This window comes from Camelus bactrianus, chromosome 2 (genome assembly GCF_048773025.1).
Source record: "Camelus bactrianus isolate YW-2024 breed Bactrian camel chromosome 2, ASM4877302v1, whole genome shotgun sequence".
In the NCBI taxonomy this organism is placed as follows: domain Eukaryota; kingdom Metazoa; phylum Chordata; class Mammalia; order Artiodactyla; family Camelidae; genus Camelus; species Camelus bactrianus.
The window spans coordinates 79,993,326-80,009,608 of NC_133540.1; the positions used below are offsets into that span (position 1 = coordinate 79,993,326).

Here is a 16,283-nt window from a genome sequence, read left to right on the forward strand (position 1 = left end):
AGCATGATTAACAGGGCCTTGAAACAACAACTGTGTGTAGCATATATTAGCATTCTTGAAAAGTGGCATAATAAAAATCTCAAATAATTAAATTTTCTTTTAAATTGATAGCAATTTAACTTTATATAAGTTTTTACAGATTGCAAAGTGTTTTAAAATATAAGTCAACTAATATTCTGAGAATTTTCCATAATAAAATTGTAGTCACATAGACTCTTAAGTCCACATTTTCTCTATAAAGTTTCAAAACACAAACTATCTTACTTTTTATAGAATAAAGATGTTCCTGATGACCTTATATATCTTCTATGTTTCTAAAATTTGTGGACTCTGTATAATATGTCACATTATGCTAATATATACATAATTATCTATATTACCACATTTTCTCAACATTAAGGCTCTTTGCTTATCATTTATTATATTTGAAATCATATGGGTCCTATAATCATTAACACATTCATATTTTAAATATAGTGAAGGTTTTCCTTCAAAAATATGCTACTAAATATGTGGCCTATATTGAAAACCATAGTAAATAAAAGAAACATTTTCCTTCATTTCCATTTCCCCCAAATATTTCATTAGAAATAACAATCACTTGTGTTCATTGCTGTTTGCCAGTAACTATTAAATGACTACTTTTATGATGAAAAAAGAAAAAAATAGTCTATTTTGGATATTTCTGAATGTTTTGAATTCCTACACATATGACTATTTGATTCAACATTCAGTTTTTTCAATCTGCTGATTATTTGTATAGGCACTGGTATTGATACCATAAAGAGGCCTTGACTAATATTTTTCTTGATGTAGATGACCTTCATTTTTGTAGTTTTCAGCTTTTATAGAAGACACAGGGAAAAAACCATCATAGACTAATAAATGGTGTATATATATGTATGTATGTATATATGTGTGTATTTGTAGGAAATAGAGAAGTAATATATAATATATATGTATATTATATATAATGTACATATAATAAGATAGAAAAGATGTGAGCAACAGTGAGTGGTATATAATCAGAGGCTGAGACCTCCGTGAACGGATGAGATATCTGGTGAGATTAAAATTTGTATCTGTGTTATACATATGAACATATATATATAGTTTCTAACTATTTTAACTTTCAGCATTGTTCAGACAAAATAACACACTGTAATTTGTCATGTTTAATTGTTTTTCCACTCCTCAGAAAATCAAATCAGAGGCTACAGACAGTAGGAACAAAGTTTAGAACTGTTTGGTGGGTACAATATGAGTGTGAAAAGCAGGCTGGGGAAGAGGCTCATCGTTTAAAAATAGGAACGAGATCAAGTCACGTCTCTGCTTAAAACCCTCTGTGCCCCTGTCTCACTGCAGAGTGTAACCCACATGTGGACTGCAGACCAGCATCTACACTCCCGCTCCCCACATCCTCTCTGACCTCACCGCCTCCTGCAACTGTTCCCCAGCAGCTCTGCCCAGATGTCTGTCCTTAGGCACTTCAGACGAACTCGTACTCGTGCCTAAGTATCTTTGTATTTGCATCCTATTGTTTAGAGGGGCTTCTCACCCTGACTTCTCCAGGGCTGTCTTCACCTCTGGGTTTCTTCCTGAGACCTTTCCTGCCTACTCTGTCCCTCAGCCCCCCTCACCTTGCCATGTTCTCGGTTCCTTCAGTATTTTATTTTTCCCTTTAGCTCTTGCACTTGTACCATCTGATATGCATCTTAATTCTATATTTGCTTTTTTCAGTCCTTTCAAGTAGAATGTAGTTTTTATGAAGACAGGGATATTATTTATTTCATTCACTGCTGAGTCCCTAGATCTAGAACAGCACCATAGCAGAGGAGGGTCCAATAAATGTGTATAGAGTAAATGACGGGTGGTAAAAAATCAAATATAGGGAAAACTTTTATTTTTAATTATTTATTCTGTCAACAAACTCATCTATGAAACTCAAGGATGAAGTATCTTTTAATAAAATTAAAATAGAGATAGATATAACCTATTAAAGCAAAATTAGTTAACTGTCTACTATTTTATGTACCCATAATAGGGTGATAATGACTTTCATACTGTAATTTGTAGTTATATTCTATTAACCATAGAGCTTTGTGGTATTCAGATTCAGAGGTTGTATAACTTCAGCTTTATCCTCTTTTCTTAAACATGTGCAGTTCCACAAAGTTTTCTAGAGTACTATAGAACACATATGTGTAATGTGAAGCCAAAATTGTCTAAAGGTAGTTTTATTTTATTTTTTATTGAAGTGTTGTTGATTTACCATGTTAGTTTCAGGTATACAGCAGAGCAAATTTTTAACATATACGCACGCACACACCCACCCACCCATATTTCCGGATTCTTTTGGATTATTGCTTATTAGAAGAAATTGAATATAGTTCCCTGTGCTATACAGTAGGTCTTTGTTGTTTGTTTTATATATAGTAATGTGTATATGTTGATCCCAAACTCCTAATTTATCCCTCCCCCTCTTTTCCCTTTGTAACTGTAGTTTGTTTTCTATGTCTCTGAGTCTATTTCTGGTTTGTAAATAAAATTGTATCCTTTTTTAGATTTCACATATAAGTGATTTCATATGCTATTTATCTTTCTCTGTCTGACTTACATCACTTAATATCATAATCTCTAGGTTCATCCATGTTGCTGCAAATGGCATTATTTCATTCTTTTTATGGCTAAGTAATATTCCATCGTGTGTATGTGTATACATATATATGTATATATGAACATATATGTATTCCTATATATATATATATTCCATTGTATACACACACACACACACATACCATAACCTATTTATCCATTCATCTGTCAATGAACATTTAGGTTGTCTCCATGTCTTAGCTATGGTAAACAGTGCTGTTAAGAACACTGGGGTGCCTGTGTCTTTTCAAATTAGAGTTTTCTCTGGATATATGCCCAGAAGTAGGATAGCTGGATCATATGTTAAGTCTATTTTTAGTTTTTTAAGGACCCTCCATACTGTGCTCCATAGTGGTTGCACCAACTTACATTTCCACCAACAGTGTAGTAGGGTTCTGAAGGTAGTTTTGAAATTGCAGTTTATTTTCTTCCATGGAAATTGTACTTGACTGGTAGTTATTACAGTCACACTTCAGCATAGGTTCAAAGTCCCTACTGATGTCCTTGGGAGGGAAAAGTCATGCCATATTCAGTACTGTGGACAAAGTATCCAGAAGGCATGGAAACAGAAAAGAGGAAACTGTGGGTCCCCCAGTTCACCACAGTGTTTGTAGCAAGATAGCAAATTTACTGAAGTAGAAACAGTACCAGAGAATTAAGGAAGACAGTGGAATTTTTAAATGTATTTTGTTCAATAGTGAAAATCTTTATGAATTATCTTAAATGATAAATTACAGTTGCTTTCCCATTACCACTATATATTTATTGTATGATACTTTAGTAAAAGATCCAGACAAAGACTGCCTTTAAAGTTCTTCACTCATTTGCTATATTGCAGACATCCTCATTTTGATTGATATATTTCTTATAGATAGCTGTCAGTTTTCACTTAATAAATTGATGGTGTTGCCAATTTTCTATTTATAGTTGCACTTAACATGTATATTCCATGAAGGCGGGAGTTAATTTGGTTTAGTTCACTGCTATATCTCTGGTACTAGAAAATTACTTGGCACATAGTTATTTCATAAATATTTGTCAAATGGATGCATGCAAGAATGAAGGAGTGGGAAATACACACATCATCAGGTATCATTCAAAACTGAGTTTGTCTCACCTTACATGCATATACTAGGATCTTATTAGTTGGGGATTTATGCTTTATTTTAGAACAATTCTTTAATAAAATAATCAAGCATTTCAGTGTGAAGTTATCAAATAAATATCAACTCAGACACAACCAGCTTGAAGGAAAATTCTTTGCAATTTACGTACATTCATCAAAGTTAAACATAAATTGTGTAGTTTTCAAAGACTGTTCAATTTAATAAACACTAATGTTTTCCAAACTTAGTTTCTCAGAAAAAAAAACAGTACCCTTTAAAACATGGTTCAGAATGGAAGGAGACCACTTCTCAGCTCAGAGTAGGTCAAGGATTATTTGCTCTGCGAAACCATCTCTGCATCATCTGATCAAAGTGGGGACACTGACAGCTCCTGGGGACAAAACTATGATGCCCAAATTATGACTGGCAACACTATTTTCTCACTGTAAAGTATTTTACAGACCACATGCAATTAAAATAGCTGTAACAAGACCTGTCAGCATCAGGACATGTTTAATTTATCTCATTTATCTCCCTCACTAATACCTTTTACTCATTCTTTATCCACTTGACCTCTTACGAAGTAAGCCTGGAACAAAATGAGAATGATGACTTAGAGCTGCCTGTAAAATTGTGCTAGATGATGTTAAATCTTAAAACTACGACTGTCCTCAGGTAAGAAGAACAGAAATACTAGAGAAATCAAGTTGTGAACAGAACAAAATAATTCACAGAACTTCTAAGTTTCACCTTCTGTATATGTGGAAACATTTCAAAATGTTTCTGTATTGTAGCTTCTATGTTGGAGGTGAACTTTGGGTACTTATATAATAAGCAAGATATTTATCTTTTAGTAACATTTCCCATTATGGACTAATTTGTCTGATTGAATTAAAAATCTTAAATTGAGAATAGTTTTATATTTATAGCAAGATTAGGAAGATAGTACAGAGAGACCCCATATATCCCACACCTAATGTTCTCTATTAGAAACATCTTACAACAGTACAGCACATCTTATTAGTTGGAGATTTCACAGTTAATGAAACAATACTGATACATTATTATTAAAGTAGATATTTTATTGAGATTTCCTTAGTCTTTACTTATTATCATCTTCCTAGCACAGGCATGTCATATTACATTTAGTTACCATGAATCCTTAGGCTTCTCTTGGCTATTTCTCAAACTTTGCTTGGTTTGATGACTTTGACAGTTTTGAGGCACACTTATCAGGTATTTTGTAAACTGTGTCTCAGCTGGGATTGACTGGATGTTTTTCTCATGATGAGAATTGAGTTATGAGTTTTTTGGAGGAAGACTCCAGAGGAAGACTGCCATTTTCATTCCATCATATCAAGGCTATATCAGATCAATATAACTCATCACTGTTGGGTTCACCTTGATCATCTGACTGAGGCAGCCTGATCAGCTTTCTCCACTCTCAAGTTATTCTTATTCCAGTTTTCAATAGTGTACTCTTGGGAAGAAAGTGACTATGTGTGGCCCACACTCAAGGAAGGAAGTGTTATGCTCTACCTCCATAAGGTCGGAGTATCTGCACAAATTAATGTTTATTCAACTTATTTATTTATTTAATCACTTCTTTATATCCATATGGAATATGGACACATGGCTTTTTTATACTTTGGCTTACAATCTAATACATTAATTTTTACCCAAATTGTTAGAACTTTGGCCATTGGTTACTCTTTCAGTTAGCTACTGGGGTATGGCTTCAAGACCCTCTCAGTTGCAAAGTCAGGAAGTAAGTATGTGCATGTTAACTTGTGTACATCTATAAACATTCCTACACAAAGCTATAGTTATATGTGTGTATACATACGTGTATATTAAGCTAAACATGAGTATACACTGATATCACCAGTTATCACATGGATCATTCTAGCCTCTTCACTCTAACTGATCTGCAACCTCCGATTTCAACAGTGACTCCCACGATTTGCCATTCACTTACTTAATTGGTTAATTCCAGTATATATGTCTAGTGACTAAAGAATTGCCAATCTGTGTCTATTTGACTTATGGATAATTACATAATATAGAAATCTCTAACATCTCAATGGTACAAGCAATGATATACAAAACTCTGCTATCTGTTATGTGAAACAGTATGTTGTCCAACTTTTCAAATATCGAACCTAGTTTAGGGCACAGTGTCACCAGATGGGAAGGCATGCATGCCATGGCACAGACAGCTTTGATGTTGAGTAGAAATGGCTTCAAGTCCTTTGGCAAAGAATCATTTCCTAGCTGAGTGACCCTGTTTAGAATACTTAACCTCTATGAATGCACGCTTTATCTTTAAAACAGGAACAATGATGCAAACTTTTTGTAAGATTGAATTCTGATTCTGTATTGCAATATCAAGTATAGAGTAGGTACCAATTAAATGCTGTTTATAGTAATATTAGTTGTAAATATTGACAATTGTTTTAGAAGACTTCAATAATAGATTCTCCATAACTCATTAATCCTTTCAGACTTTCATCAATCAAAATTAACTTCTGAATGCTGGATGAGATCAAACAGCAAAGCACCTATATGGTAAGAATTTTTACTTTTCCGTGTCCAGTGAATTTCACCACTCTACATAAATAAATAGTTATAGGTAAATTTCCTTGATCATCACAGATTTTTTTTAAAAAGCTAAAGTGTTTAATTTTAAGTGTTAACTAAATGACAATAATTCACTTAATATAGACTGATGTCTGCCTCATTATTCAAAAGAAAGCTATCATAATGAAAACATGAAACTTAATCATGTTAAATGGAATACGAAAGTACCATTCATCAGTCCCTGTACCCAATGTTATTTGTGTAGACAAAAATAAACTATAGACTCAAGTATTGGTTACTTGTATTAAAAAAAACAAATAGTACATCTCTATGCTTTTGACTTATCCATGTAAAATTTGAATCTTAAAGCATTGAGAAAGATAAGATAATTTTGAAATCTTTTCAGTGTGTGAGTCCATGAATGTGCTAAAACTTCTCCCACGGGCACTTCTTTTACTTTCCTCCAAAAAGTCCCTCCACGTGAGTAATATATTACTTTATTTATATATAAGTTTTAAAAATACATGTATCTTATATTTAATTCCAGAGGTCAAAATCTGGCCAAGTGGATCATCAATATCTTCCAGCTGGAAGCTACCACTCATCTGTGCCACATCCAGTTCATCATATTTAGGTGTTTCTTGTTATCCGGATGGGTCTGGGCCAGTTTTTCTTAGAAGTACAGATTAGTAGGCTTCTCTCTAGGAAATTCTGACTCAGGAGGTCAGACTGTGGACAAGGATTCTGTGATTTTTAAAGACTCCCCTTGAATCACTTTATCAGTCAGTCATTTTAGGAAGCACTGAAGGCAAATCATACTGGAATCAGTACTTCTTTTAACAAAGTCATATAAACTTAGAAACCTGAGGCTGGAAACTGGATCGGTGTGGTTTTGCGAACTGCTGCTGTCTTAAACTTCTGGCTCACTCTTATTGCCTGTTATCTTTATCTCTGATACCAAATTTTCCTTTCCTCATTTGGAGATTATTTTTCTTACAGTTCACATTTTCCTGATCCTTTAGTATTTTTTTCTGTAAATTAATTTGTTTGTTCATTTATACCTAATCTGCATTAGTTCAACCAGACTATAATCTCCATAAAATTAGAAAACTTGTGTGCCTTTTTCACTATTGCATGCTGAGTTTTTAGAACAGTTTCTGGATGATACTAGACACATAAAAATTTTGATAAGTAAAGAAGTGAATAAACAATTATCTGCATTCTGCTACAATAGGTTTGTTTGTTTTCTAGCGTTTTACATAAATGAAGTCATATAGTATATCCTCTTTTTGATTGGGTTAATAAGGGACATGAGTAATTGTTGGGACAAATAGATATGATCATTATCTTATTTGTGGTGATATCTCACAGGTGTGTAGAAATGTTTAAAACCTATCAAATTGTACTCTTAATATGCAGTTTACTGTATGTCAATTATACAACAATAAAGACGCTAAAGTGTATGTGCATGCATGTGTGTTTGAGATGACAACTTCTAAGAATTTATAACTGCTTGTACCTTTGTTGAAGACAACATGATCTTTCTCCTAATTGGACTACCTTTTCTAAATCTCCCATGCCTTTAGTGATTTCTCTAAGAACGGCCATATTTAAAAACCACAAATAAAAATATATGTGCCCAATGCCCGCTTCGACTACTTATCAAAATGTAAATTAGTTGGAAAAGTGTAATAAAACAATATTAAGTTTTAATTTTAGGAAAGACTTGAATTTATTCTTATAGGCTAGCCATGATCCAAATTTAGTGGCTTTAATAAAAATTCTATATAGATAATTAGTTCTTTGTTGCTTATGTAGACTGAAACATATATTATCAAAATTAATGACTATAATCTCTTGCTAGAGATGATACCTTTGTCTTTGGGCAGGGACATGGAGAGAATATGTCTGTAGGACATATATACAACTATGGGAGTTCCAGAGTTTTGGTAAACGTAGAACACCCTTTAGTTTTCCCTTGTTGCCTACTCTAATCATTGCTCAGCCAACGGAGAGGAAGTTCTGGATGATGATACTTTGATGATGCAATATAAATGAAAGTTGTAAATGTAAGCAAGCTGTAATACATTCTTAACTTAAAATCAATTTTAAAGCAAATGAATGGTAAATGTTTAAATCAATCCATGAGAAGTAGCATGAAGGTAAAATAAAATAGAAAGACATGTGATCAAAATTATGTAGCCAGTGTGTCTGAGACAGACATTATATCGTCATCTATCGTCATATTACGAGCAAGCATTGGGAATATTGTGTCTATTCAAGTTTTCCTTATAAATGTATTTTCACTTATTTGTTGTAGCAGGAAACATCTTTTATTAATACTAGCAAAACTTCCACACTTTCAAAAGTCAGAATCATCTACATATATTCTGATTTTACATTATCGTAACATCTCTGCTTCTTTATATAATTTTAGACCACCTTTTGAAAAATTTCTACCCCAGGGTAAAAAGCAAAAAATGATAGATCTCATATTTTATTCATATGGTAGTGTGCTTAGTGGGGGCAGGGACAACTCCTTAATTGTATGGTCTCCTTCAAAGTGTTGACTGAAACGGACTGAACTGATATGGAAGCAATTAATCACCAAAGGAATGGTTAAAAATGTTTATATATAAAAGAGCTATCTGTTGAGCTCAGTTCATCCTGGGAAATTTTTTAAAGACTGTGTCTTTTTAAAATCCAAGTTATTTAAAAATTGGATTCCAATCATGCATTGGTACCATATGTTGGACAGTGATTTCCTCATGGTTGGTCACTTTGTGCCATTTCTGTTTTTATAATTAGGTGGGGAAACCATAAACATATTTAGAGCTCTTCCCAAAAGTTCAGTTTTAGCTAATGTTACTATTATTATTATTAAAAATATGATCCATGGAAAGTAATTTTTCTACAGCTGCCTCATATTAAGCCAAAGTTTAGACAGAATTTTACCTGTGTGTACATATATATGTGTGTATGTGTGTGGGTTTAAAGAAATGTAGTTGGAGATAAGCCCTTATTTTATTATATTTTAATATATGTATATATAAATATATATATACACATACCTATTTCTATATATATGTATACATATACATATAGAGAAAGTCATGTGCATCTTTTACAGCTAGTTTAATGAATCTACATATAATGATTACTCTGCCACATTTGCTTTAGAGTACCTATCAATCATTTGAAGACAAGAAAATAGGTAACTAGAATTCCTAAGGTAAATGAGAAATGTAGTTACTGATTTAAATTATAAACATATCTGAAATTGTCAAAATGGAAAAGTGGGGCAGATATTTTAAAATATAGGCATGTCTATTGAATAGTATATCATATTTTATATTTCATATATATAGTATATAAATTATACATATATATAGTTATTCTATACTTAATATGTATTTATCACTAGATTTTCACTTGATATCATCAGACCAAGAGAAATAACTACAGTGCATTCCTGCCACACCTGTTATCCATGGTCTCTTTTAAAAGAAAAAGGCATTTTTAGAGGTTTCTTTCTCATATAAACACTCAATCTGCTCATTCAGACAAAACCTACAATCACTCCATCTTAAAAGCCTGCAACTGGATGTTTTGATATATGATCTCAGTGAAGTTTCGAAAAGACCATTCCAAAAAAACATGGCTTTAAATGTCAGTACCTCTAGAGAGATGATATTCTCTTTAATAAAAAGAACCTATGAACTGAAATGTCCCATTATGTACAGTTTGTTTTTTTCAAAGACTTGAAAGTCATAGAGATATTGAAAATTAATTGTTTTCAGTAGGAAATAAAAGAAACTTAATTGCAATGAAGTAATTTTTGATGTGATTAGACTTAATGGTATTAATCATATGCTTCAAATATTGTCTTGAAGTCATATTGACAATGATGCTAATTAGAAAGGAAAAATGGCAATAATAAAAATTGAAAACTATATCACCGGCATTTATAGTCAACTTTTTTCTGAAATAATCATGCAAACTATAAAACAAGTATTAAATGTAACAATGTGTAAAATGACACATGCCTCTTTCTGGACTAACCTCATACCAAATAAACTACCACAGAATTTTTTTCCATTTATACTTCTTATTACCTATAACAGAATTTTTGGTACACAAAGTGGCCTTACTATCAATGACTATTTAACCTTAATCACAGTATCCCTCCTATGAGAAATAGAATTTAAACAATTTTTACAGTATCCTTTTAGAATCAAATGAAGTTTTATATAGGAAATAACATGGCACAGTTGGAAAACTTTAATCAACACAATATTCTTCATATACATTATATCCAAGGGAATATAGTCCCATATATAATTTTCAATATTATTTATCAATATTAAACCTCAATTCTAGGGGTTATGGCAATTAATTTTATAGGTGGATAAATAGTAATTAGGTCAATAAACACACTCTCATAACTCATGAATCTCATAACTCATGATTCTCATAAGAAGAAATTAATCTCTTACAAATCCACATTACGTAAAGTCTTGTTAACCACAAATAAGCCACTAACAATAATAAAGCCATTAAGTGGAAATTTTAATTCAGTTCTTAATTACGTCAAGATTTTCACAATATAAACTAATCTGATCCAGCATTTTAAAAAGCAAAATAAACACATTATAAATATAAACAACCTTTTTTCCCCTTTCGTACTTCCTAGTAATCTTATATAGCTATATAGCTATATAAGCAATAGGAATTTTTTAATTCAACAAAAATCATGTTAATAAGTTATTTATCTATTGACTCTTCAAAGAACCAGATTAGATTTCTATTATACCATTAAAGTTAAATGTCATCATATATCCATTCCCTAAATATACTCTCTCTCAGGTCACCTGACAAGATTCTTTTAAAATATGAAGTTGTGCCAGTAGAAACAAGAAATTAAACTTTATGGCTACAAAACAACTAAGGAGACCTGAGTAGTACTTACCAGCTGATCTCATAAACACCCGAATTACAATATTTTTAAATAGTAGGATCCCAGCAGCAACATGACAAGCAGTAACTGGAGAAAATACAAGATTGCTGATTACATCTAGTCAATCTTCTAAAGCCCAGAAGGAAGCCAAGTCAAGATATTCTGTTCCAAATTAGTAATGTTACCAGATATTTAATTCTTCACCTTTTACCATGGGACGGATTTTAGTAAATCCAACTTTAGCGAATCCAGTTCTCCAAGTGATGGGAAATCTCAGCCAATGCCCAAGTTGCATGTGAGGCCATTTTTTTCTTAGAATGATCACACAGAGAAATTTCTAAAGCTAACAAAATATAGCACTATGTATCTGTCATCAGAAGTTCAAATTGGATGAGGTTTGTATATTTTGTTCCACTGGAGCAGTAGTCTGTCTTCACATTTGCCAGAAAAGAAAAATAAAAGTACAAAATTCTAACTATATAATGCGCAAGATGATGCATTTTGTAAAATTTCAGTTATTACTCAGGAAAAACTAAGTTCAAATTTTTACTTTGAGAAATGTTTAACAAATGTTGGCTTAAAACAAGAGGACAAATACATTCATGGACGAATAGATGGATAAAGGAGCTACTGTAATTACCCGACAATACACTGCATTTATAGTAAACACTATGTGCTAGATACTTTGTAGTCTAAGTACTTTATACACATTAACTCATTAAATATTTCTAACATCCCTAGAAAGTCTCGACAATTATCCTCTTCTGAAGCACAGAAAAGTTAAGGTACTCGTCCAATCAACCCACCAGGGATTGGTATACCTAACCAGTCTTGTATTATTAAGTTTGTATTATTATTAAGCATTACATACTAGAATAATAAAAGAATCCCTCAATAAGAGAGATGTTACACTTGAACATCAGATTACGTTTACGATTACTCAGATTACCTAATTTTTCCTTTACATAAAAGATTAGGCAACTCTTTACTGTCATATATACTGTATACATTCTGTGATGCATAATTGTGTCTACTCTGAGTTGTATTACTTAAAGCAATGGTTTTACAACCATTTAATCTACCATAACACACCTAAAACATAGTATTCGAAAGTATGAGAGCTCCCGACATATACTCCTGTACTGATGAAACCTCAAAATGGTCTTCTGGAAATAAAGCCTAAAGATAAATCACACATTTAGTGTACAAGTAGTGACTGCTCTCCATGTGCTGCACCATAGATAAGATGAACTACAGATTTCGAACAATTCTGTGCATGGTAGATGCAACTCGGTCTTCTCTACCACTCAGATATGCATATGTAAATTATTTGAGGCAAATATACAGATAGCCATGAATATCTTCTATTTACGTAGATTGAAAAACACAAATTTCACAAACTGTGATACTTTATAGTTAATAAATAATAACCTGCAAGGTGCTTTGGACAATAGAACGTGCAGCATCTGCATGCAGAGATGTGAAGGACTCCTGTAAATCTCCCCTTCAGTTGTCCCCTCACATCCCTTTCCCTAAAACTCAAACCCTCTCTCTATATCTCAAAACTTTTCAAGAGGCTCCCAGAGCAATAGAAGAGTGGTATCAGAAACCCTCTTCATCCCTTCCCTCATTTCCTCCTTTCCTAGTATCATTGAAAAACTACTATGTCAGAGACTAGTGACTTAGCTGTGGCATAAAACAACTCCACATGTCCTGCAAGTGATCATGAAACTGAAACTATTAAAAATATATTGTTTGGGAAAATATTAGATACCACAGATATAGAACGTTAGACCATTTCTCTCAGACTCTATTTACATGCCTCCAGCCTATGTAACTGTTGAGTATAGGGAGTGGCCTCTTTTATTTTGGTATTCTCTGTAACTAGACAAAGAACCAACAAAAATGAGCCAATCAATCAAGAAGCCAACAAAATTGGAAACTGCTACAAGATTATTTCTGACAAGAAGTGAAGATGCAATATCATCATGAAAAGCATAATGGAATCTTGGTTTTTCAAATCTATGAGTAAAAACTGACAAATGCCATTTTACTATATGGGAGTTTTTATTTAAAAGTCATAAGGGAGTAAACTTGAAAAGAGACTTCATGACAATATATTACAAATTTGACTCTCTCATAAAAATGAAACGAGAATAACCAATTCTTGTGACTACAAGGAGAAATTGGGGCAGGTGAAAATTACTAAGTATTGTGATAAATATAATTTTAATGCACTTTTCAAAGACATGGTTTTACCTAATTGACCATTATAACATCATGTTTATAAATGCAGAAAATTATCAGAGATATAGAAGTAAAATATGTCAGAGCAATTTGTGATCCAACAAAACCATTCAAAAGTACAGGAAGCAAGGTTTATTTGTACCTCTTTATAATGAATGGCTATAGTTAATTAGTGGAAGCAAAGTCTGGATATTTTGCATACCCTAGTGGAGGATGATCTTAACTATCCCCAGTTTGCTGTGTTGAGTACTTGTATCAAATAAACTCTTCATCATTTTCTTTTATTCATTTGCCATTAGTCCATTATTTATTACTTCCTACAACTGCTGTTGTACCTGCCTGGAACAGATCATATCTTATTTTTTGAGAAAGTAGGTAAAAATACTAAATAAATTCATGAACTTATATATGAGAAATATATTTATAATGTATAAATACATATGTAAATATATTTAGTGCCTCTATGTTTTAAGTACATATAGCTCATAAGTAATGGAGTTAGAATTTAAACCCAGAAATAGTTGAGTCTAAAGATATGTCATCAGCTGCTTCTACATATAATGAAGTGTTTAGTAAAATTAATTTTAATAAGATGCAATATGTCTATATATATATACACATATCTGTATATAGTGATTTTTACCTTCTGATTTCAAAGCATCATATAAAATTAATTAAGTATTTAACCTAGAGCAAAACAAAGAAATATTAGGTAAAATTTGTGACTGAAATAGTTTCTCCTTTGTTCACTAAAAAACTCCATGGTATTATTTATTTTAAACATTGATTTCTATATTCGCGGGACTTTAAAAATGTCTTTAATAATATAAATACACCCCTCAATCTGTAAAAATAAAATTCAAACGCTTAAAAAGCTTAACGTACTTCCATTTGTTTATTTTTGCTTTTGTTACTTTTGGTGGAAGAGATAGATCCAAGAAAATATTGCTGAGATCAATGTCCAAGAGTATACTGCTTATGTTTTCTTCTATGAGTTTTATGGTTTCAGTTCTTACATTTAAGACTTTAATCCATTTTGAGTTTATTTTTCCGTATTATGTGAGAAAGTGATTTAGTTTCATTCTTTTGCATGTAGCTGTCCAGTCTTCCCAACATCATTTATTGAAGAGACTACCTTTTATCCATTGCATATTCTTGCCTCCTTTGTTGTAGATTAATTGAACATATAAGGATGAGTTTATTTGTAGGCTCTCTATTCTGTTACGTTGATTATGTGTTTGCCTGTATATCAGTACCATACTGTTTTGATTACTGTAGCTTTGTAGTATAGTTTAAAACCAGCTTTGTTCTTTCTCAAGATTGTTTTGGCTATGAAGGGTTTTTTGGTGGCCAACAGGCATATGAAAAAATGTTCAACATCATGAATCAGGAAAATGCAAATTAAAGCCACAATGAGATTTCACCTCATATCTGTCAGAATGGCTATTATCAAAAAGATAAGAAATAGGTGTTGGTGAGGATATGGAGAAAAGGGAACCCTCATGCACTCTGGATAGGGGTGTAAACTGGTAGAATCAGTATAGAAAACAGTATGAAGTTTCCTCAAAAAATTAAAAGTAGAACTACCACATGATCCAGGAATTCTTCTACTGGGTATTTACCTGAAGAGAATGAAAACACTAATTAAAAAAGATATATGAACTCCAATGTTCACTACAGCATTATTTATAATAGCCAAGATATAGAAATAATGAAATTGCACATCAATAAATCAATGGATAAAGACACTGTGATATATATATATATATATGTATATATATATCTCACAATCACAAAATTGTACCCCTGCATAATGTTGCAACCCCTCTCACTAAGTGCAAAGCTGAAACCAAAATCTTGACTACTTTTTATATGACCACAAAGTACTCAATCCAGGACATGCTCTCCAGGAAAAATCTATGTGATTTTCCCAACTTGTTTCAGAAAATGCTCCAAATAAACATAATGTTTTGTTAAGACACAGTGATTAAAATAAAGCATATAAGTAAGATAACACAAAAAATATAGATTCCTATATTTTCTCCATTGCCCTCCTTGTGTGCAAACTGTGGTATATGCAGGGAAAGGAATTTACCATTAACAACCAATATTACATATAATAACCACATAAAAGATAGAGGAAATCACTTGCAATATCTAAATTGTGACTGACATTTGATCATAAACTAAGTGTACACTCCGGGTCAAATTCATGAATGTTTTATTACCACACATTAAAACACACTTACTGTCACTGACTATTTAAGATATGTATAATAGGTGTTTGGGATTAGTACACAATTTGTATCTACTCTTACAGCTTTCTTGGCACAGAATGGAAGCAGATGCATTGATGAGACTATATTGATATGGGCTAGGGATAATATTTGCAGCATTGAGATGAAGAAGTATCCTTAAAGGAATAATAAACAGTCATAATAACAAGTTTCCTCTGTATATCACAGGGAACTATATTCAATATCTTGTAATAACCTATAAGGAAAAAGAATATGAAAACAAATATACGTGTGTATTTGTATGACTAAAACATTATGCTGTATGCCAGAAATTGATGCAACTTTGTAAACTGACTATACCTCAATTTAAAAAATAGTCATAGTAGCATTTATGTGGTCTTTTCATTTTCAAAAGATTATTTTTTAAAGTTTCATAGAAGAAACTAAGAAATCAAAATATTACAGAACTTGATGCTGACTCACAGCACCATAAAGAGAGAT

General features: G+C 32.2%; 1 protein-coding gene across 13 annotated transcripts in view; it reads right to left on the bottom strand.

Moving 5' to 3' along the window:
* EPHA5 (EPH receptor A5) overlaps nt 1-16,283 on the bottom strand; it is a 314,401-nt gene that overhangs the window by 88,463 nt on the left and 209,655 nt on the right. The window contains exon 6 of one of the 13 annotated variants that reach the window (XM_074344134.1): nt 12,664-15,167. The exons of the other annotated variants lie outside the window; for them this stretch is intronic. Within the exon in view, the coding sequence (XP_074200235.1) occupies nt 15,109-15,167 (59 nt within the window). The 3' untranslated portion in view covers nt 12,664-15,108. Of the gene's footprint in view, nt 1-12,663; nt 15,168-16,283 lie in introns of those variants that run through there. 13 annotated transcript variants of the gene reach the window in all.